The following is a 23902-nucleotide window of genomic DNA, read 5'->3' as shown; positions in this document are numbered from 1 at the left end:
ACGAGGACAGAAGGGATGGGGTACCTTTGGTGAGGTGGGATATTGTGCAAGCTCCAAAATGCTTTCGAGGTTTGGGCGTGGGCAATGCAGTGCTCCAAAATACAGCATTGTTGTTCAAGTGGTGGTGCCGGTTTTCAAAGGAGAATTTCCCATTATGGAAGAAAATTGTGTGCTTCTGCAATGACTTGAAGCCAAATGTCCTTCTTTCTTATCAGCCGATTCCTAATACAAAGGGCCCGTGGAGGGACATTTGTCAATTGCAGATAAGAGAACAGCAAGCGAAAGATAAGATGGTCAGAGGGTTATCATTAGAGTTACGAGATGGTAGAAGAATTTATTTCTGGGAAGATAAGTGGCTACCATGTGGTGTGTTGCAGGATGTATTTCCAAGGTTTATCTCGGTTTCAAATCAAGTCGGATCTATTATAGGGAACTGTGGGTTTTGGGATGGGTTTGAGTGGATATGGAACTTTCATTGAAGAAGAGTACTATTCCAATGGTAGTTAGAATTAGTTAACCAACTTCATGGAGTTCTACAATCTGTCAGGTTAACAAGTGAGAGGGAGGACAGAATAGTATGAAAATTTGATAGATCAGGAGTTTACTCTACTAACTCATTTGTGTAGGCTTTGCAGGTTGAGACTCTCCCGGAAGACATTACAAGTTATAGTTTCACTAGATCTATATGGAGAGGACTAGTACCACCAAGAATTGAGCTATTCACCTGGTTTGTGTTAGTTGGTAGGGTCAATACTAAGAAAAGATTGATTAGATTGGACATTATTAATCACAGAGATATGGTTTGTGTTTTATGTAAAAAAGAAATTGAGAATGATTTCCACTTATTCATTGGCTGTGAGTTCACGTAGCAGGTGTGGTGTGCTTGGATATATGCCTATAATAAATTTTGGTCTATTTCAGGAACCATTGAGCAACACTTTGAGTGTTGGACAGGAGCTCCTGTAAGAAAAGTCGAACGTAATAGGTGGCTGATTGGTTTTTTTTGCTATTATTTGGAATACATGATTGGAAAGGAGTGTCAGGATTTTCAAGAATCAAGAAACATGTGTTGCGGAAGTTATTACCAAGTCGATTAGGAGCTACAAAGAGTGGGTTGGCTTTGTTCAGTCTAGTTGTTGATGGCAATGTCGGAAAGAACCTCAGTTTTTTTGTTTAGTGTTTGTATTGTAACTCTGGACTTTATAAATGCTCCACCTTACTGTATTGAACTTCTTATTTCAAAAAAATTATTTCTGATATTGTCATCAATAATTATAAGGTTCATTACCAATTCACTCATTGTAACTTATAGAGGATTTGTTAATAATGTCTACTACACTTGAACCTTGATTTTTGAAGATTCTATCATTTTTTTCTAGCCAAATTATTCAGATGACTGCAAAAAACCAACCAACCACAGCTGCCGTTCCATCTTTCTCACTGATATATTCGTCCAACTTTCATAGTGTTGCTTGAGCATACTTCAAATCGCCCATATCCTTTTAAAAGCGAACAACCAAACACATCACACCTGTTAAATGAGCTCACAACCAATGAACAAATAAAAAGTAGTTTCAACAGACTTATGACATAAAATATACATATTATTTTGGCCAATAACACTTAATTTATACAGTCTTTTTCTTGTATTCATCCTACCAATTAGTGTAAATTAAGTAAACAACTCAATCCTTTATGAGATAAATTCTCTCTAAATAGTACTAATAAAACTATAGCTTGTAATATCCGTTGAAAGTACCTCTATCTATAACATCTACACAAAAAAAAAATAGTAGAATAAACATTTTTTTATTAAATTTTCAGACAACTTTTAATATATTAATTTATTCTTGAAATTAAATTCCTTACACTCGAAACTAGAAAGAAGTATAATTGGTTATCTCCAAATATGACAATTAAAATAATAATAAAAAAATAAATACTTATGTAATATTACCCACAACATATATTTATATATGCTTCTCTTTTGTTTATACAAGTATACCCTAAATTTCTAAAATTATATGACCGTTGTTGATTTCTATAATTTTCTCGAATTTTTAATTAGATTTTTATATATTTTTTTAATTAAGTTTCCATCTGATTTGTAATTAAGTCTTTATCGTAATAAAAATGTTAGAATTAACAAAAGTTTTTGTTAAATTATACAAAATATTTACTCAAATATTAGATATATTTATTTTGTTTAATAGAATATTCTATTAATTCTAATATTTTTATCACAACAAAAATTTAATTACAAAATATAATATGGAACAGAGACTCAATAAAAAAATATAAATATCTAATTAAAAATTAAATTTATTTTTTATTATACATATAAAAGTAGTCCAATTGTAAGCTTAAAAGCCTTTTTCGTTTAATATATAAAAAATATATATAATTAAACATAATGAAGCATATAGTTGATGAGCAGCAATAATTAAAATAATAAGGAAAACAAAAAATGATGAAACATCATTGTCAGGAGTGATGGAATTTATTTGGGATGTAGCAACTAGGAGCAGGTCCAAGTGAAATGAACATCATAATTCATAGTCTCTATCAAAGGTTATAGTTTCTGGGAAGGTTCTTCATCCTTCAATAGCGGCTGCCAAACTTGACCTCACCTTCTTATGTTGTCCCCTTCATTATTGTTTTATAGGGGACCAATCATGCGTATTTTACTATTTTCCACTAGTTTAGTTTAATTATATGTCATGTTTTTCGGCCCATGGGCTTGATTGGGCTTGGGCCTTCTCCAATGCTTGAAGGAACCTTTCACTCTTGAGTGACTTCCAAAAAAAACAAAGCTAATGGGGGGATATTTATTACTCATGCTTCAAAACTAATTTGGGCAATGGCTATAAGACTCTACTAACGAATTAAAAAATGTTTAATTAACATTAGAAAAACAGAGCTTCGCCCCATCTTAATTTAAAAAAAAAATACATTAAAAGAATAATCAATATAACTAATTTAAATTGGTCGAACAATCATTATATTCGATAATAAAAAATTAGCTGATTTGGTAATTAGTTTACTAATATACTTAAACAAGTGTCATGAATTCGAATTTCGTTTTGTACATATAACAATCCATTATTCAGTAAAAAATTCTTAAAAAAATAGTTTTTAGCTTATCAAATTAAAAAATATCATAAAAATTAATATATATAATCGTGTCTAATTACAATAAGATAAATCACCAAAATAATATATTCAAAAACTTTTAAATAATACAAACGATAAATAAACTCTCATAATTTAAACAAATAATTTATTATATATTTGATTTTATTTTTTTGAAAATTTATTTGAATAACTACTTAAAGGTGCATAGAAAAAAACGAGTTAAAAATTTGATTTCTTGTCTGTATTTTTCATTTTTTAAAAAAAAAATTTCCTGTCATTTGAAAAAAAAATTCATATGTTTGTCATTTTCTTAAAACTTATTCTGAACTGATAATTGACGCCTAATTTGTCGAAGTTAGCTTAAAAATTGAGAGATAACCACATTCACCACTTAATGTGACCCTTGGCTGAGTAGCTACTCAGCCACGCTAAGTTAACGTGTAAAACAACAACAATAATAGGTTGCTGTTTCTGCATTTTTTTTATTAACAATATAAAAAAATGTAATATTACATTTGTTACCTTTTCTTGTTGGATAAATGTTATAGAGGCAGTATATGATAAAAGCTATTTAAATAAATGCTATAAATATAAATATATTTTATACAGCGTCACACTCACACTAAATTGACCCAACACTGTATGTAACATGTATAGCGTAAATTCACTAAAATGTTTATCTACCTTTATTATATATTTTATTTCAGAGAAATGCTAGTGAACTAGTAAAATTTATGAAGATATATATTTAAATAGGTTTTTAAAAAGTTTTATATCAAATATTTTTGTTTTTAAAATTTTTTATTACATTGAAGTCTCTGAATTTTATAAAAATAAAATATATAAGTCTCTATCCTAGTATGATTCGTTGTTTTTATTTAGACAAATAAATCATAAAAATATATAATGAAAAAAATTAGGTACCTTATTTTTATAAAGTTCAAAAGTCTTAATGTAATAAATTGTTTTTTAGAAATAAAAACGTCCAATGCAAAATTTTGTAAGGATCTATCTGAATATATTTTTAGCCAATATATAGTTAGCTAATAATATTTAATAATATGAGCTAAAAATATATTATTAAATTATTAAATCAAAAAAATTGAATTGATAGTTAAAAATATTATCTAAAAATAATAAATTATACTAGCCTTAAATTTTTCTCTTTTATTTTATTCATGAGATTCACATTTTTTATGTTATTAATGGAAAGAAATGCTAAATTAAACCACTTGATTCAGTTAAAGTGTGCTAGAAGTGTGTGTTTGTATTATTATTATTATTATTATTCTGGCAAAAAGGAATAATTCCAACTGTTTCTCGTGTATGTCCTTCTTTTTTGTTGAATAAGACCCAGGAATTTGGTATGTCACATTAGAAAGAAAAAAACTAGTCCCAATCACACCCTCTCACAATCACAAACATTTCAGTTCACCTACTTCAATTATTCATTTGTGACTCTCACATGTCTCCTAAGTTTTATTTAATTTCTCTCTAACAATTATACGTCAAAAATATTTGGAGCCATAATTTGGAAACAATAAGTAGTCATAACTTATATTTTTTTAGCTTTTATTAACATTGATTAATTATCGCTAGAATAAATACATAATATTAAATATAAGGTTTAATTATTCTATTAATTTTTATAATTTTGTCTAATTTATAATTAGGTTTTTATATATTCTTTTTAATTAAATCTCTACAATAATTTTACCATTGTAATTAGATTATTTTCGTGTAAAAAACATTAAAATTAACATAGTATTTCTCACAAAAAAATATATAGTCAAATATCTAAGTAGATTCTTAATTGTATGTATGTATCTTCAATTTATGAAAAAATATTGTAGTAATTCTAACATATTTTATACTTACAAGAATTTATTACAAAATAAAAAATAATATAAAAATCTAATTAAAAATAAAAAAATAAAAAAACTTAATTACAAATTTTATAAAATTATAAAAACTAATAAAATAATTAAACCTAAATATAATAAGTATATAACTATAAATATTATAGGTATAAATTATAAAAATTAAGTTAAATAAAATAATTTTAAATTATTGTATTCTTAACATTTACTTTATATATATATAGGTTTGGTGTATTTATTGGGCAGAGTAGAGAAGGCATTAATATTGTAAGAGGTATTGAAGATGGAAAAGTGGATGGATTTTGTGATGGTGATGATGGTGTCATTATTGACATTCATTGTTGGAGAAGAAGATGGTGTTACATATGATGGAAGGTCTTTACTCATTCATGGCCAGAGGAAACTCCTCTTCTCTGGCTCTATTCATTATCCTCGAAGTACTCCGAAGGTATATATACTTTTTTGCTTTTCTCATTTCCTTTTTTTTTTTTTCTCTGAAAGTTTTTGGTTTATGGTTCAACTCTCATAATATAATTTGGTTACTCAGTATTATACTCATTTTTTCGACATTGCCATTATAAGAATTTCATTCAATATTATTTCAAGTTTTTTATTTAATTTTTTATTTTTGTTTTTGTTTAAATCTCAATAAGGGGATGGGTTTGATGATGCGTTCATTAGTAAGCATTCCATAAAGAAAAAGGGTTTGGTTTTCTGGTAAAAGGTTGGCTTTAAAGTAATGTCTAAGGATATGTATGTTAACATGAAGCCAAATTTTGAATCTCATAAATTTGGTGGGGTTGTTCAAATTACAAAATCAGGGTAGAGAGAGAGAGGGAGTGTGTAATAACTACTAAGTTGAATAATAGGTTTTTTTTATACATTATTATACATTAGAAGATAAAAGGTTTTTTTTACATAAATAAGTTAAACAGAAATCAATATGACATTATTTTTCTAAATCAAAATTCAATACATATTTTTTTTTCGTTATTTATATAAATTGTCTCAAGATATTTTGGTTTAGGTTAGAACATAAATTAGGAGCGGAGCTAGATAAAATATTAGAGGGCGTTAAAAATATTTATACAATAAAATAATATTAAAATAAAATTTTAAAAGGAGTTAAATTAAAATTTACATATAATTTATATATAAAAAATTAAAATTAGAGGTGTCTTTTGCTCGTCTTTCCTACAATGTAGCTCCGCCCCGACATAAATCGTTTTAGCATGTGATGATTTATAAGTTAAAGTTTTTCTGATGTACATATAAATTGTCATAAAATAGTGTGTTTTTTGTTGTTGTTTTTTGGAATGTCTATTTTCGATACAGTCAATTAGTATAATTTCTATGCAGTCAATACTCAATAGAGTATTTGTTTCAAAAACTTTACTAAACTGACCAATGTTTTTGTTACGTATTAGTTAATAAGTCAAAAGAAATATAATACCTTTTACTAAAAAGAAATAAAATGTTAAAATTCTTAAAAATATATATACTTTCATATTTTTAGTAATTATTTTTAGACTACTTGTTAGCAAAAAAAACATTTCACTACAAGAAAAAAAACTAAGTAAAAATCCATAAAATTTTTCTTTTTCTTTTTCATTATATATAGTGTTTTTATTTATAGTTTTGAATACTTGTTAGGTCTTGCTGAACAATTCACAAGCCATTTGAGAAATTAATGTCATTTTATTATTGCCGGCATAACTGTAGAACTAGCTAGAACCACAGAATGCAAATGTAGCTAGCTAGCACCTAGAAATAACAGCCAAAAATATTATTTATACATTAAAAAAAAATTATTTGATCCCTGAAATTATACTTAAATCTTAATTTAGTTTTTAAAATTTTAATTGCTTTAATTTAGTCTCTAAACTTTTTAATTGATTCTGTGACGGAAATTACCGTCGCAGAAACTAACGTGATTAAAATTTGAAAAGTTTAAGGATTAAATTGATGCAATTAAAATTTTAAAGAATAAATTGAGGTTCGAATGTAATTTTAGGACCAAATTGAGTATTTTTTCTTAAAATCAGCCCACTAATAATATATTATGTTGGCATAATATATTTATATATTATGTATAAATATATATAATTTAATTTATTTTCAATATATATTTATACTTTAATATGTATTATATACTAATAGTTGATATTAATAACTGATTTTAATGTATACGTAATAGACAACAGCAACTATATAAATATAGGAAGAGAATTCTTTATGAAAGAAGAAGCTCATAATTATTTTGAACTCCATTATTCAATAATTCTACCCATATTTTACTAAATAGTCAATTTAAAATGAAAAAAGTCCATATTTTGAAGCTTGTGATTATTCATTATCCTTTCTAGCTTCATCCTTCCATCTCCTCCATGATCAATATTAAATTATTAACACATGCCCATTTTTCTTTCTTTTCTTTTAAAAAAATCCTTTTAAATTTTTATTTTATTTTATTTTTTTAAAAATGTCCCTTTTACAACAATAAATAAAGCTGTCCCGTAGCCTCTCTTTTCAACCACAAATTAAAGCATGCAATTTTACATTTTTACTATTGTATCACGGATATGAATATATGATATATATAAAGTATGTTAAATAAATATATATAATTTTAAATGGTTGGTTAGTTAGTCAAGTTTTATTAGGTTTGCAACTTGGGGTGTATGAGTCAATTCCTATGCAAGGCTTTTATAATTTGATTATTTTTCATATAAATAATTACATGATTTGAATAAAATTGTTGCAGATGTGGCCAGATTTGATAGGCAAAGCAAAAGAAGGAGGATTGGATGTTATTCAAACCTATGTGTTTTGGAATTTACACGAGCCTCAACCTGGACAGGTAGCTATTCAATATTATACTTGATATAAGAATTTTATTAATTAAAAGTGATTAATTAGAATGTAAATACTACATACAATGCAACAGTATGATTTCAGTGGTAGATATGACTTGGTCAGATTCATAAAGGAAATCCAAGCTCAAGGCTTGTATGTTTGCCTCAGAATTGGACCTTTCATTGAGAGTGAATGGACATACGGGTAATTATATTTAGGTTTAATTATTCTATTAATTATAGATTAGTTTTACTAAATTTATAATTAAATTTCTATAATTTTTTAATTAGATCCCAGAAAGTTTATATTATTTTTAATTTTATAATTAAATTATTTTTTATGTCAAAAATATTAAAATTAATAAAATATTTGTCTCAAAAAATGTGATAAAAAATCTAATTAAATTTTTAATTATAGATACCTTAAATTTGTGAAAAAATATTCAATTAATTCTAACATTTTTATACTGAGAATGATCTCATTATAAAATTAAAAATAATGCAGAAATCTAATTAAAAAAAATAAAAACGTAATTACAAATTCAATAAAATTATAAAAACGAACAGAATAATTAAACCTTATATTTATAACAGAGATCGCTTTAATTTTTTATAGCTTCATTACATATGTTAATTAATTAATTAAATATTAATGTTCAAGTTTCATAGGTTATAATTATATATCTTAAAACATTTTCTTTATCAAAGTTCGGTGTGGTAAATCCAATAAGCTATAGTTCAAATGGCATAATCTTTTCATACTTATTTAAAGGTTGCGAATTCGAGTTTTTGTATCTTTAAAAAAATAAAAGGTCCAATTTGGTAATTAGTTATTTCACTATTGCAAAAATATAGACTTGTTTGGAGGAGCAAATAAATATAAAATTAAGCAAAATATTCTATCTCATGATAAAATTATTTGATTTTTTATCTACTAAAAAAACGAACAATTATAATAGATTAATAAATAATAAGTACAGAGATAGAAACACAATTTATTTTTGTCTGATTTCTGTCAAAATATTGTTAATAAATATGTAGGGGATTCCCATTTTGGTTACATGATGTGCCTGGAATTGTTTACCGAACAGACAATGAGCCATTCAAGGTACATGCTATTTAATTTAAGGATATAATATAAGACAACATTATAGTATAGGAAAACACATTATAATATGTATATTCCAAAATTCCAATGTCGTAGTTCTACATGCAAAATTTTACAACAAAAATAGTGAACATGATGAAAGCTGAGGGCTTATATGCTTCACAAGGAGGCCCAATTATATTGTCACAGGTATGGTTCCAAGTTATTATTATATAAATTTAATTTAACGAGTTTTAACTTGTTTTTAATTAATCATAACTAATAAAATTAAATTAATGGAAGATTGAAAACGAATATCAAAACGTGGAAAGGTCATTCGGTGTGGGAGGACCACAGTATGTTCAATGGGCTGCAAAAATGGCACTGAGCCTTGACACTGGTGTTCCATGGGTTATGTGCAAGCAAACTGATGCTCCTGATCCAGTGGTTAGTTTACTTACTCCGTTTATGTTTAATCATTTCATGCTGTCCGAAAAATATCGTGAAAAATAAAAAAATTATAATTTATTTGAGTTAATTTAGTAGTTAATTTATTAATTCGTTTAAATAAGTATTAGAAATTTAAATTCTACTTTTTGCATGTAGCAATTCAATGCAAATGATAAATTTTTAAATAAAGCTCACGATTCATGAGTTAAATCAAGAGACAAAAAAAAAAGAAAGTTATCTAATTATATATCTTTAGATATTTATTTATTTTAATTTCTATAATTTTAAAAATATGTTGGATTTAGTGTTTTGAGGTTAAATCGTTAGTACAGTTTTTACTACGAAATAAGTTAGGTAATATTTATTGCTTCTATTGACATTTTGATGCTAAAACCTAAAAGTATTAGGGTTTAGGAATTAGTGATAAGAGGGGTACTTTGTTTTTAGTAGGAGTCTTAATAATTTTGTAATTCACTAATTAGGAATCATGGAGTATAGCATAGCTAATTAATTGGGCTTCTTAAACATTTAGTTAGGAGTTTGAATTCTCAAAATATATATTAGTTATTACTAAGGAGATTAGTCACCGTTATTAACCTTATATACCTTAGACCAAAATAAAATAGGAAACTTAAAACCTTAATTAGCAATTTTTTTTTTTCAATTGTTGAGTTTCTTGTAAGGTCTTTTATTTATTTTTGTTTTCTAGTCTAAATTTTTCTAAGGTTGTGCATGGTTTTCATGCAGATCAATACATGTAATGGCATGAGATGTGGAGAAACCTTTCCAGGCCCAAACTCGCCCAACAAGCCCAAATTATGGACCGAAGACTGGACTTCTTTGTAAGTTCATCAATTCTTCAAAAAAAAAAAATCAATAAATAAATTAATAAAATACATAATCTCTACATAGTTATTCATTTCTTATTCTTTGATCCCAAGAAAAACTACTATATACTATATTGTTTAAGAACCTTTTTTTTGTGTGTAAATATCAAGTCATCATTTCAGACTGATATATATAGTTTATTTATAGATAAATGAATTATTTGACCAAATTACAAATTTATATTATCTAATAAAAAAAGTAATTTCAAGATGATTAACTGTTTCCATTTTTTTACCCTGTTGTTGAAGTTATCAAGTGTATGGTGGGTTGCCATATATAAGATCTGCACAAGACATTGCATTTCACGTCACTCTTTTTATTGCAAGAAATGGAAGCTATGTCAACTATTATATGGTATTCTCACTTTTAAACTCTATTTTGACTTTCTTCTTAAATCTAAAGTCATTTTGCTCTTTCTACAAGACTTTAACCTAAATTTACATTATCACAAATATTTCTCTATTATTATTATCACTATCTTGCTATTTGTATGAAGTTAATAGTTAATAACATTATTTTCCCCGACTCACATGTTGAGGGGGCAATGGAGAAGAATGAGACGGATTTTTGTCATATTTAATCTCGTTCTGTCTTACAATGACTCGATAAAATCTGTTTTGTTCTTACATAAATTAAACTAAAAATATTATAATAATACAATATTTGAGCATATTTTTTAAATTTGACTTTATCCTTGTCTTGCCCAAGATTTCGCCCCCGATCAGATAGGGGTGGGGTGGATACCTGCAGGTCTAGGTTGTATTACTATCTCTACTTATATGTAATTATTTTCGTGTGAAATTAATAGTTAAAAATCATTAGATGATAATTTAGTCAAATTTGTCAAATCATCTAACGATTCTTAAATATCAACTTTATACGAAGATAATTGCACGAAAATTTATACCAAAGAATAATTATTAGATTCTTCACTCTCTACTTAGGAATTGAAACAAATACATTCAATATTTAAAAAAATAAAATAAAATCGTTCTTAGGATACTCTTTAGCCAAATTCTTCAAAATTTTGTAGATATTTTTTTTTCATATAAACACACTCTTTATTAAACCATCTAAACGCACTCTTTATTAAACCACCTTAGGATACTCCTTATATAATGTTCAATTAATTAATGTTGTTTGCAAACTGAAATAGTACCATGGTGGAACTAACTTTGGGAGAACAGCCTCTGCTTATGTTATAACAGCATATTATGATCAAGCCCCTCTTGATGAATATGGTAAGTGTACACCATTAACTATTTTAGTTTAATTGCTTTACATTTAAGAGCTTAAAATTGTTTACTAGATATTCAATTAGGTGTGTTATGACATAGTAAGAAATAACTTATTTTTGAGATAGTAGAAGTCAAAATTAACCAATTTTTTTTTCACATAATAAAACTTGAATACACGTTAATATAAAACTATTTTGCTACCTCAATATATATATATACCTCATTAGAACCTTAATTTTTCCAAAATTTGTTATTAGGTTTGTTGAGGCAACCTAAGTGGGGACATCTTAGGGAATTGCATGCTGCAATCAAGTCTTGCTCTTCAACTTTGTTGCAAGGAGTTCAAAGTAATTTCTCTTTAGGTAAATTGCAAGAGGTGGGTGATCACATTTTCTTTCTCTAAAATGTTTCACTAATTGAAACTTAAATATTTGAACAATAATTCTAGAATAATTTTGAGCAGGGTTATGTTTTTGAAGAAGAACATGGAGGATGTGTTGCATTCCTCATAAACAATGATGGAGTGAATAACACAAATGTCCAATTCCGCAACAAAACCTATGAATTGCTACCTAAGTCAATTAGTATCTTACCAGATTGTCAAAATGTCACATTCAATACAGCAAATGTAAGTAGTAATAAATAACAACAGTGTGTTTTATTTGCGTTTTTATTTTCGATATTTTTTATATTTAAAAGGATAAAGTATATTTTTTATCTTTAATATTTATAATTTTTTTAAATATTTTCAACGTTTAATTATATTTAATTTTGTTCTCAACATTTTTAATTTGTATTAAAATTACTCCTGAATGTTAATTTCATCTAAAATGTTAAGGAGAAAATAAAAAAACACGTTCAGGAATAGTTTTTAAACAAATCGAAAACGTTAAAAACAAAATTGAATTAATCGAAAACGTTAGGAATAAAATTGAATGAAATTAAAGATTAGGGATATTTTTAGAAGAAAATATAAATTTTAAAAACAAAAAACATACTTTACCCTGTAGAATTTTATTTTCTATTTTTTATCTATCGTTTTCTTTTTTTTTCATAAAATAAAAAAAAATACAAAAAATAAAAATGCAAATCAAACTTATCCTAAATTTTCAATTTAATTTAGTTAAAGATAGTACCAATTTTGTCTTTGGTGATTATCTATTTAATTCATTGTTTAAACCACAATGTAGGTAAATACAACAAACAACACAAGAATCTATTTTAATAGACAAAACTTCAGCTCAATAGATGATTGGGAGAAATTTGAAGATGTGATTCCAAATTTTGATGACACCCCACTCAGATCAAACACTCTGCTTGAACAAATGAATACAACTAAAGACAAATCAGATTACCTTTGGTACACTACTAGGTTAGTTATTTAATTTGTCTCATTCATAGTGTATGTAGAATTTGAACAACTAACAAACTTCTTAATAATTAGTTTAATTATTTTATGAATGCAGGTTTGAATATAATTTATCTTGTAGCGAACCAACACTTGTTGTTGAGTCCAGGGCACATGTTGCTCATGCTTTTGTCAACACCACATATATAGGTACCTACAATATTGCATAAGCTTTAATTATCCTGTCGATCCCTATAATTTTATTAAATTTTTAATTAAATCTTTATACTTTTTTCTAATTGAATTCTTGTGTTATATTAAATTTTGTAACTAAATTTTTATTGTGATAAAAACGTTGAAATTAATAAAATATTCTATTAAGTGTTAGACATATTCGTTTTATTTAATAAAATATTTTGTTAATTCTGACGTTTTGATCACAGTATGAACTTAATTATATAATTTGATATGATATAAGGACTTAATAAAAAAGAAAAAGAAGTATAGCTAGAAATTTAATTAAAAATTTAGTAAAATTATAGAACCGCCAGATTAATTAAACGATTGCATAATCACACAATATTATGTTATGAACCTAGCTAGTTTAATTTGAATTATGTGGTTAATTAATTAATTCAAATGTACTAGGTGGAGCACATGGAAATCATGATGTAAAGTCATTCACATTAGAGCTCCCAGTTACAGTGAATGAAGGGACAAACAACCTTTCTATCCTCAGTGTTATGGTTGGACTACCGGTATGTTTATAACAAGGATTTTGATTATGCCATATTTAAACACATAGTAAAAAATAATAAAATAATCTAAAAATTAAAAAATTGACAAAATTGATTAATCGTTGAATAATTCTTCTGTTTCTGTTAATGAAAAAAGTTGATGTAACATTATATAAGATTGTCACATAAGCATCATGTTTACCGTCGTGTTAGACTTTTTTGTCAACAAAAACAAAATTATTTCATGATTGATATTTTTGTCAAACTTTAAAAATTATTTTACGATATGTTTCTTTTGAATACAATTTTAGTTTTTTTTGCTTTTTTTTTTTGGGTAAAAAATGAGTGTAACAATTTTGTGAGGTTGTGTTGATTGAAAGGATTCAGGGGCATATCTGGAAAAAAGATTTGCTGGCTTAAGGGATGTGGAACTCCAATGTAGTGAACAGGAGTCACTTAGTTTGACCAATTCCACTTGGGCATATCAGGTATTCTTCTTTTTTACTCTACTAAATAATTAGTAATTATTAGTTAAATAATTTAAGTAACAGATTCTAAGATGGTATTCATTTTTGTTTTAAACTATTCATGGCTTGCAAAATAGGTTGGATTATTGGGAGAGAAATTACAAGTATATAAAGAACAAAATAGCAATGATACTGAATGGACTCCACTGGAAAATATTACCACTCAGATGCTTGTTTGGTATAAGGTAAATTTACATATGCGATAATGTTAGAGAAATAAAAAAAAATTATTTTATTTAATATTTATTAATTATTATAACAAAGTAAATTTTAGTTATTTTCGGCTATTTGTTTTTGTTACTGAATATTTCAATACATGAAGCTTTGCCTCTAATCCAAGAATAATAAGGCACAATCTTTTAAAGTTCATAAAAATTTAATGATGATTGTACAAAAATGCAACATATATAGAAACATGACATGTGACAAAATAATAATTATAGTAAGAGATCATTTATTATGACCAAATTATGTATGTGTGAAAATTCCTCATAAGATTTATGGTTTATTTTGTTTAATTTATTTCAAATCATCAAATGGTTCCATTACATTTATTCACAATCTTTAATGGAAAAAATACTATTATAATATCTAATTAAATGTCTCCTTTTTTTTTGGCTTATAATTTACACATGCATTAAAATTTATAACAGAGTAACTAGGAAGTGTAACTTTGATTGATGACATTGCCGACGAGGGACTCTACAAAATTGATATTTTGAATCAATAAATTATTATTTTTAATTATAAAATGTAAACCAATTTTAATTATAAAAAATAAATATAATATCCGTCAAAGATTGAATTGGGTTAGGTTCACATTTTTTACCTATAATATTTATATTCTTCAATTATATATTTATTGATTAAAGATGTGAATCTCCAAATTGAATATGCAAATATCAAAATAATAATCATTATCTGATTCTATTAAATTGCAGATCGAATCTTATCTGATTTGATAATTTTGTATATCGAATAATATCCATAAAATTTAGATTAGATACGAAATAAATACTACAAATATACGGATATTATTCAATTTCTAATTTCAAAGTGTTAGAAGAACTAGTTAAATTCATTTTACAGAATTATTTTTTTGGTTAGATCTAATCTTTAGTGATGAACATCAAATTAGTTAAATTGTCTATTTATAGTTTTTTTATGATAAAAAATGATAATTTCTTTTATGCAATATTTTAAATTTATAAATTACTTTTTATCTTTAAGAATAAAGAGTAATTGAGAATTGAATTTGTAGAGTACATTTGAAACACCAGAGGGTGATGACCCTGTTGCATTGGACCTAAGCTCAATGGGTAAAGGTGAAGTTTGGGTTAATGGACAGAGCATTGGTCGCTATTGGATCTTATTCCATGATTCCAAAGGCAACCCTTCACAATCAATGTAAGTCATGCAACCAACCAACTTACTCACAATTATTTAATTTCTCGTAAAAATTCAGGTGTAGTTATTTTTACAGTAAAATTATAAATTAAGAACCGTTAAAAAATAATAATTTATTCAAATATTTTAAATTATTTAACGATTTTTAACTAACAATTTCATATAAAAACAACTGCATGTACGTGCATGGGAGTCTTCGATCTCTTTACTTTATATTATAATAAATAAATAATTAATTATATATATATATGTGTTGGAACAGGTATCATGTGCCACGGTCTTTCCTTAAAGACAAGTCTGAAAATGTGTTGGTTTTGGTTGAAGAAGGTGGTGGGAATCTCCTCTCCATAACCCTAAACACTGTTGTTGTCGCTAATTTTCATCAATCCAGATCTAAATCCTTTGCTTAATGCTAATAATAAATATTCATTTTGTATACTCTTGGATGGTAATTTGTATCTAATGACAATAATAAATATTTAATTATTTTTTAGAATGAATAAATAAAAATAAAAACAAATGATTTTTTATTGTAAACCTCTGCATGTAGGTCCGGATTGATTCTTAATTTGTAAGTGCATGGTGAAGATTGAAGGATGAGTTTAAACTTTAAAGTTGAAAAACAAAAATAAAATGAAGGATATTACAATTTGTTGAAAATAGTCAACATAGAACAAATTTTGCAAATATTTTTGAGAAAGTTGTTATGCTCTCTTTCTTCAAAATGACTATCAAATTCTTGGCTGTAAGCGTTTTTTTTTTAAATATAAAAAAAAAGAAACGGCAGCAAATTAAAGGGCACGAAAGCGCAAATTCTAAACCGAAGAGTAAGGCACACGAATTCATTGCAAGAAAAATATAAATCTTCATATAAAGCTTAGATCTTAGTTACATAATAAATGATGATCCACTAATCCATATTATTCATTTAGACTACGTTTATTTATAACTGTTAGATATGGAGACAAAAATATAAAGATAAAATATTATATTTAACAGATAAGATTAAATTAATATATTTTATATAAAAAATTAATTTTTTTATTTTTATTTTTTATACATTATTTTTAGTATTTTATTTATTTTTTAGGTAAATATTAGATCGGTATTCAAAAGATTCAGACGCTGATAAAATAATATTTGATTTTTGTTATTGACAAAATGATCTCCGAAAGATTTCGAAATTTGACAAAAACACCCAAACATAAAAAACATGACGTCACATTGAATAAAAAATGCTAATTTGACCATCAAAAGAACTTCAGTGATGGTGATAGAGAGTTTCAATGGCATTTCTCGTGAAGAAGGGGAGAGCTTGATTCGCTAATCTCTTCCCTCACCTCGTCACCCTCAACTCAAAATAAACCTTAATATCTTCTCTCCCCTCCTCCGCTTTAGACTAAGATCACCATGCATTATCGATCACCATGCATTATCTTGGGAATAGCAAGAGAATTGAGAATGGCAAAGAGGTCCGTGGGAAGATGAGAAAAGATGACGTTTAGTGAGAAATTGGAGAGATCGTAGCCTCTGAAATTGAGGACAGAATCCATATAAAAATACGACGACGTTTTGACCTAAAAATAAGAAACCAGAGAGAGAAAGAGTTTGAAAAAGGTGATGTGATTAAAAAATCAAAAGTATAAGAAAATAGAATGCATGTGAATACAGTGGATTATGACCTGTTTCGATTTCAGCAATGTGGAGGTTGATATCATCAACGTTAATGAACTTGAAAGTTGGATTATGACCATGTATGGTGGAGCAAATCAAGTTCGGAAGAAGAAGGGATAGCGGAAGAGGTGAGAGAAGAGATTAGGGTTTTTGGTTGGAGTGAGAAGGTGAGGAAAGAGATTAGTAAATTAAGCTCATTTCTTCGTTGGAAACGTCATCGGAGATTTTTGTCAAATTTTAAAATTTTTTGGAGATTATTTTGGCAATAACAAATATCAGGTACTATTTTGTTAGCACTAAAATTTTTTGGATACCGATTTAATATTTGCAAGAACTAAAGGAAGCCTTAGGATTGAAAAAAAAAATTAAATCCACATTAATATATATTAATGAAGCACAATCAACTTAGATTGATCGAATAGTTAACTCACTTGTTTGCTTAAATAAATATCGAGAGTTTGAATCTCATTTTGTGCGTGTAGCAACTTATTAATTAGCGACAAATTTTTAAATGAAATTTATATCCACGACGAATTAGTTTTTGATATTTTAAATTAAGAAATGCCATCAACAACCAAAAAATATATTAATGAATCACACTTTTATACGTATTACTTAGACATTAAGAAATTCTAAATGATAATTGATGTATTTATCATTTATGTATGCACACGTAATATAAAAGGCTTTTAATTTAATTAAAGAACAAACAAACAAACTATATATTAAAAGAAGAACGTGGGTGGGATTGGAATGGCAAAACAATAGTTAGGTTGTTGAAAAACATAGATATACAAGATTAGATCCGTCATAAAATAATGTTATGACCCCACATTGAGTGCCTCCATGCAAAGTGCAGACACTAGTCAATTTAAGTTTGGGATTTGGTCCCAAATAGATTTGGAGTACTAAAATCTAAATCTAATCAATTTTTGAGATTTGAGACTGAGGCGCATGCTTACACGCACGCTGTATGTCTTAAGCTTTTAAGAATAACAAACATACAAACAAATAATAAATAAGTAAAATTCAATGTCGGTTCTTGAAGATTTTTTTAGCCGTCTGCCGTGTCTTTTCAATATGATGTATCAGAGACTAATTTATTATTAATTTATATTTTATTTAAAAATTTGTTATTTATCAATTAGTTATTATATATTTATATATATAAAATATAATTTAAATTTTAATATTTATTTAAATAAATAAATAAATAAATTATTTAACGATCCAAATTGGTTAGTTCTGCTCCTACTTATCCAGTGGCTTTTGTCTTTAGTCATGAAAAACACGGTCTTTAAATAATAATAAAAAATATTAAAAATTACTGACTCTTAAAAATTTCTCATCCTAATACAATAACAAATAATTGAGATTAAAACAATTTATGTATTTTAATATTAAAAATAAGATGACATATGCTAGAATGACTGAATCATTAGTAATGGTATTTTTTAATATTAATTGCAATGCCAATTTTTTCTTCAATATTTATTACTTTTAACAATATTTATCACTTATTAATAAAAAATATCAAATACTTTACCTAATAATGAATTTGTAATATAATTACTTTATTTCTTAATCTTTTGTTGTGCATAATCTTGTATTTTTAGGTACAGCACAATGTTGTATTAATAATATAGATATATAACAAGTTACTTAATAAATAGTTCATTTGGTAAGAGAGATAAATTATAAAATTCAATTATAAATAACCTAAAATTACTAAAGTGACATTAATTTTGTAAATATATTTATTTGGTATATTTATCCACAAAATGAAAAATCTTGGTGCGCAGAGCCTAGTTGTATACAAACTGGCAATATCTGTCTGGTGGGAAACAACACTGCCCACTTTCCAGTTCGGTGGCTCAAATTGGAAATACTAATTTTAATTTAATCGAATCGAATCAAATCAAATCAAACCGAATCAAACTAAATCGAACCGATCAACCTAGCTTACCTTGAGCTAATGAGTAATGACTAATGAACTTAGTTAATTACTTAACTCTTTCATCCTCAAATTAATTAATAAAAAAATATAAATAAGTTTTAATTTTTTAATTCGAAGATAAATAAATTATTAATTAATTAATTAAAACTATAAAACGTCGTTCATGTGAGACGTTAAAATTTTTATAAAAATTTATTTATTTTTTTATATTTTGAACGGAAGAATTTAAATATTTTATGTTTTAAAAAATAAATTAATTTTATATTTTTAATTAATTAAAAATTTATTTATTTTTAAATTCAAAAGTTGATGGCTTATTTTTTTATTATTTAATTTATATTATGTTTTAATATATTTTTATATTTAAGTAATATTATTTTTAATTTTTTATATAATAATATGACTTATTTTAAAATAATAATATTAATAGTATAAATTTAATTTTGATGTATAATACTACAATTAATATAAAGTAGTTTTATATATGCATTTAATTACGTAACGTCGTATTAATAAAAATAATTATATTTTATATTGACTGCATGAATAATTATTTAAAAAAACGAATATAATTATACGATTGTATAAAACGTTTTATTTATCAGTGTATTTGTTGTAATTATTCTATAATTAGTACAAATTTGTTTATATTAGGATAGATTTATTTATATTAGGACAGATTTGGTGTAAATTTATTTTGAATAACTTTTATTACCTGTTATTTTCTTTTCTTAATTAGGTTGTAAATAATCTTTATATTCTGTATGTAATTACTCTCTATGAAAAAATAATTCAGGAATAATATTCAAAATCTTCTTTTCAAGTTGGTATCGGAACTCTCGATTCTGGGGGTTCTACTTCCGCATTTTTCCAGCATTTTTTCAGGCAGCCTTAATTGCTGCAACTATACCTGTTTCGGTGCCCTGTCGTTGTCGCACACCACTATCGGAATTTTTTTTTCCCGGCGAGTTTCTGATGAGACCACCACCGTCAGAAGCAGGATTTGTCGATTTACAAAGTCTAGGAGATTTCGTTGCCATCGACCACTCTACACGCGATCTCTTTGATTGCTGCCGATTCTTACCAATGACGGATGATAAGACTGTGCCTCTCGTTAGCCCCAATGATCTACCGGTGTTACAAGGGTCGTATTGTTTTGATGGGCGCAACTACCTCCAATGGTCTCAACTGGTTCGCACTACCCTCAAGGGGCAAAAGAAATTAAATCATCTAGAAGGGAACACTCCAGCCATGATAGACCCCAAATATGAAGCCTGTGATGACGAGGATGCTCTTATCATGACCTGATTATGGCATTCTATGACACCAGAAATCAGCCGTAATTATATGTTATTCCTCACTATTTAGGAGATTTGGAATAATCTAAGTCAGGCATACTCAATGAAGGAGGATATTGCAGCATGTTATGAAATAGAAAACAAGATCTTCAATACCAAGCAAGGGAGCCTCTTCGTAACAGACTACTATGGGACGCTGAATAGTTTGTGGATCGAATTAGATCAGTATCAAAATTTGACTATGCAGTGCATACCTGATTCTACTACACTGACACAATTTATTGAAAGGATACGTATATTTAAATTTCTGTCCAGCTTGCACTCTGAATTTGATCCAATTCGAGTTCAAATTTTGGGTAAAAAAAAATCTTTTTCTCTCAGAAATTTTTCATATTGTACGAGGGGAAGAAATTCGGAGGTCAGTCATGTTGGTAGGAGGAAATTCTGTTGATGGTTCAGCTCTAGCCACTGGCAAAGGTCCTTTAAAAGATCCATCCCTTTCATATGAAAAGCCTCCCTCAAAGGCTCACCGTGATGATCGCTGATGCAGTTATTGTAGAAAAATGGGTCATACTAAGGACACATGTTTTAGACTTCATGAAAAGGAAAAGGTCCTCGAATGTATTGGAGGATTCAAAGGTTCCATACAAAGATGTGCTAACCACACATTGTCTGACTCTGAAAATATAGAAAACCCAACTATCTCACAAGCTGCAAAGGAGGCCCCAGCCCTTAGCTCCGTTTACGTGGTCTTATGGACTCACTTAGTAAGACATCTAGCCCTTGTGCTTTAACCATGACTAGTAAGAGTTCTAGCTTCTTATCCTTTAATGCTCCTGGCACTGAAAGTACCTGAATTGTAGACTCTGATGCTACAGATCATATGACACCTCATTCCCTTTCTTTTTCATCTTACACTAATTTATCTGGTCACAAACAAATCACTGTTGCTTACGGTTTTCATATTCCTATTACTGGATATGGTAACATCCACCTTCAACCTTCTATCCATTTAAAAAATATGTTTCATGTTCCAAAATTATCTACTAATATCTTGTCTATTCATAAGATTATCAAAGACTTAAATTGTGATGCAACATTTTTTCATACTCATTGTGTATTTGAGGATCTTACCACAGGGAGGACGATTGGAAATGCTAAAGAGCAGGACGGGTTATACTACTTACCACATGAAAAGAGTACCACACAAAAGGCACTTAATTCAAATCATCAGACAAATATATCGTCCTGGGCAAACTATCAGATATGGCTTCAGCATAAATGTCTTGGTCATCCTCCATTTAGTACCCTAAAGTCTTTATTTCCTTTTTTATTTACAAAAGTGTCTGTCGAGTTTTTTTAATGTGATATTTGTCAATTACCTAAACACCGTCGGGCTACTTTTTTTCCCAGTAATAATAAAAGTTCTAAACCTTTTGATCTTGTTCATTCTGATATGTGGGGACCTTCAGCTATTAGTAATATTTCTGGTGAAAAGTGGTTTGTTTCTTTTATTGATGATTATACTCGAGTTACCTGGATATTTCTCATGAAAGATAAGTCTGAAGTTTTCCATTTGTTTGAAAATTTTTACCAAATAGTTCGAACACAATTTGGAAGCCTGATTAAGAGATTACGTTCTGATAATGGCAGAGAATATGTGAACCAAAACTTTTTCAAGTTCCTTAAGGATAATGGAGTTATTCATGAATTGATCTGTGTAGACACCCCTCAATAGAATGGGGTGGCAGAAAGGAAAAATCGTCATCTTCTTGAGGTTACTCGAGCATTAATCTTCCAAACGTCTGTTCTGAAGTCTTACTAGGGGGAAGCTGTCCTAACGGCCACTTATTTGATTAATAGATTACCATCTCGGGTTCTAGACGGTGTTAGCTCTGCTTAATTTCTGACCAAAATTTACCCATCTATCCCTATTATGAGTGGTCTTCAAAGTCGTATTTTTGGCTGTCCTATTTTTATTCGTATTCATAGTTCTCATTGAGTTAAGTTAGATCCTCAGGCAATCAAATGTATCTTTATAGGTTATGTTTCAAACAAAAAGAGATATAAATGATATCATCCTCAAAGTCGTAAATTCTATATCTCTAAAGATGTCACATTTCATGAGTCATAGTCCTTTCCCAGTTCTCAGTTTCAGGGGGAGAGTATTCTAGAAGCTGAGTTCTTTGAGTCGTCACCTTTTTTCTGGTTGCAGAATTTCACTTCTCTAGAGAATAACAAAGACCCTGAATCAGCATCACTACTAGAAAAGAATAATGAGGAGAATAATGATGACATATTTTTTGGAAAACAATATCAACGAAGACAGCGAGAACCCGTCCTGGTCAAACAACAACTTCATTCGTCTGAACTGGAGGTAAAACTTCATACTCTTGAGATCCTTGACACCTTAAATACCACTTGTACAACTAACCTAGATGATTTACCTATTGCCATGAGAAAAGAAAAAAGATCCTGTGCAAAATATCCTTTTTCCAAATTTGTGTCAACTAAAAAATATTTTTGTACAGCACCAGAATTTTCTTTCAGCTATTGATTTTGTCAAAATTCCTACATCAGTACAAGAAGCCTTAAAAGATGAGAATTGGGTTCGAGCTATGAATGAAGAAATGGGTGCATTAGAAAGGAACGAGACTTGGGAGATTGCAGAGAGACCAACGGAAAAAAAAAACAGTGGGTTGTAGGTGGATATACACAGTTAAATATCAATCTAATGGTACACTAGACGGGTATAAAGCAAGGTTGGTTGCAAAAGGATATACCCAAATTTATGGGATCGATTACAAGGACACATTTGCTCCGGTGGCTAAAATGAATACCATCAGGATTATCCTCTCTTTAGCAGCACACTTTGGTTGGGAGATGCATCAATTTGATGTTAAAAATGCCTTCTTGCATGGAAGTCTGGAAGAAGAAGTGTACATGGAAATTCCACCAGAATATGATATCACTAGTGAAGAAAATAAGGTGTGCAGACTAAAAATGGCTTTGTATGATTTTAAACAGTCACATCGTGCCTGGTTTGGAAGTTTTACTCAAATTATGATATTTTTAGGGTATCGACAAAGTCAAGGTGATCATACTTTGTTTATAAAACATTCACAGGAAGGCAAACTCACTCTATTCTTGGTCTATGTAGATGATATGATTATTGCAGATGATGATGAGTTAGAAAAACATACTTTGAAAAAAAAGTTATCCACTCAGTTTGAGATGAAGGATCTTAGCAAGCTAAAGTACTTTCTTGGTATAGAGGTTGCTTACTCTAGATAAGACATCTTTATTTCCTAAAAAAAATATATCCTAGATCTCCTCAAAGAGATTGGTAAGTTGGATTGTAAGATTATTAGAGTGCCCATAGAGCAAAATCATAGAATTGGAAATGATGAGGAAAGCCCAA

At 27.7% G+C, this 23902-nt stretch overlaps 1 protein-coding gene across 1 annotated transcript; it reads left to right on the top strand.

The window, feature by feature from the left end:
- The first annotated feature begins 5278 nt into the window (after nt 1-5278).
- Nucleotides 5279-16010, top strand: LOC107463176 (beta-galactosidase 6). The gene is made up of 18 exons (XM_016081919.3): nt 5279-5463; nt 7780-7875; nt 7963-8075; nt 8912-8978; nt 9075-9167; nt 9261-9404; nt 10155-10249; nt 10544-10649; nt 11452-11536; nt 11791-11909; nt 11997-12161; nt 12724-12905; nt 13000-13091; nt 13530-13639; nt 13999-14106; nt 14223-14330; nt 15407-15552; nt 15815-16010. Exons 1-18 carry the CDS (start codon nt 5299-5301, stop codon nt 15960-15962), a joined length of 2142 nt encoding a protein of 713 aa, XP_015937405.1. The 5' UTR covers nt 5279-5298; the 3' UTR covers nt 15963-16010.
- Nucleotides 16011-23902: the final 7892 nt, after the last annotated feature.

Source organism: Arachis duranensis, chromosome 8 (assembly GCF_000817695.3).
Source record: "Arachis duranensis cultivar V14167 chromosome 8, aradu.V14167.gnm2.J7QH, whole genome shotgun sequence".
In the NCBI taxonomy this organism is placed as follows: Eukaryota; Viridiplantae; Streptophyta; class Magnoliopsida; order Fabales; family Fabaceae; genus Arachis; species Arachis duranensis.
The sequence above is the reverse complement of the archived record's forward strand: the minus strand, read 5'-3'. Positions and strand labels throughout refer to the sequence as shown.

Excerpts from the sequence above, each read along its gene's own strand:
- LOC107463176 (XM_016081919.3), top strand. The coding sequence starts at position 5,299 with ATGGAAAAGTGGATGGATTTTGTGATGGTGATGATGGTGTCATTATTG. Across the intron at positions 13,640-13,998 it reads GTGTTATGGTTGGACTACCG|GATTCAGGGGCATATCTGGA; the intron begins GTATGTTTATAA and ends GTTGATTGAAAG. Across the intron at positions 14,331-15,406 it reads AGATGCTTGTTTGGTATAAG|AGTACATTTGAAACACCAGA; the intron begins GTAAATTTACAT and ends TTGAATTTGTAG.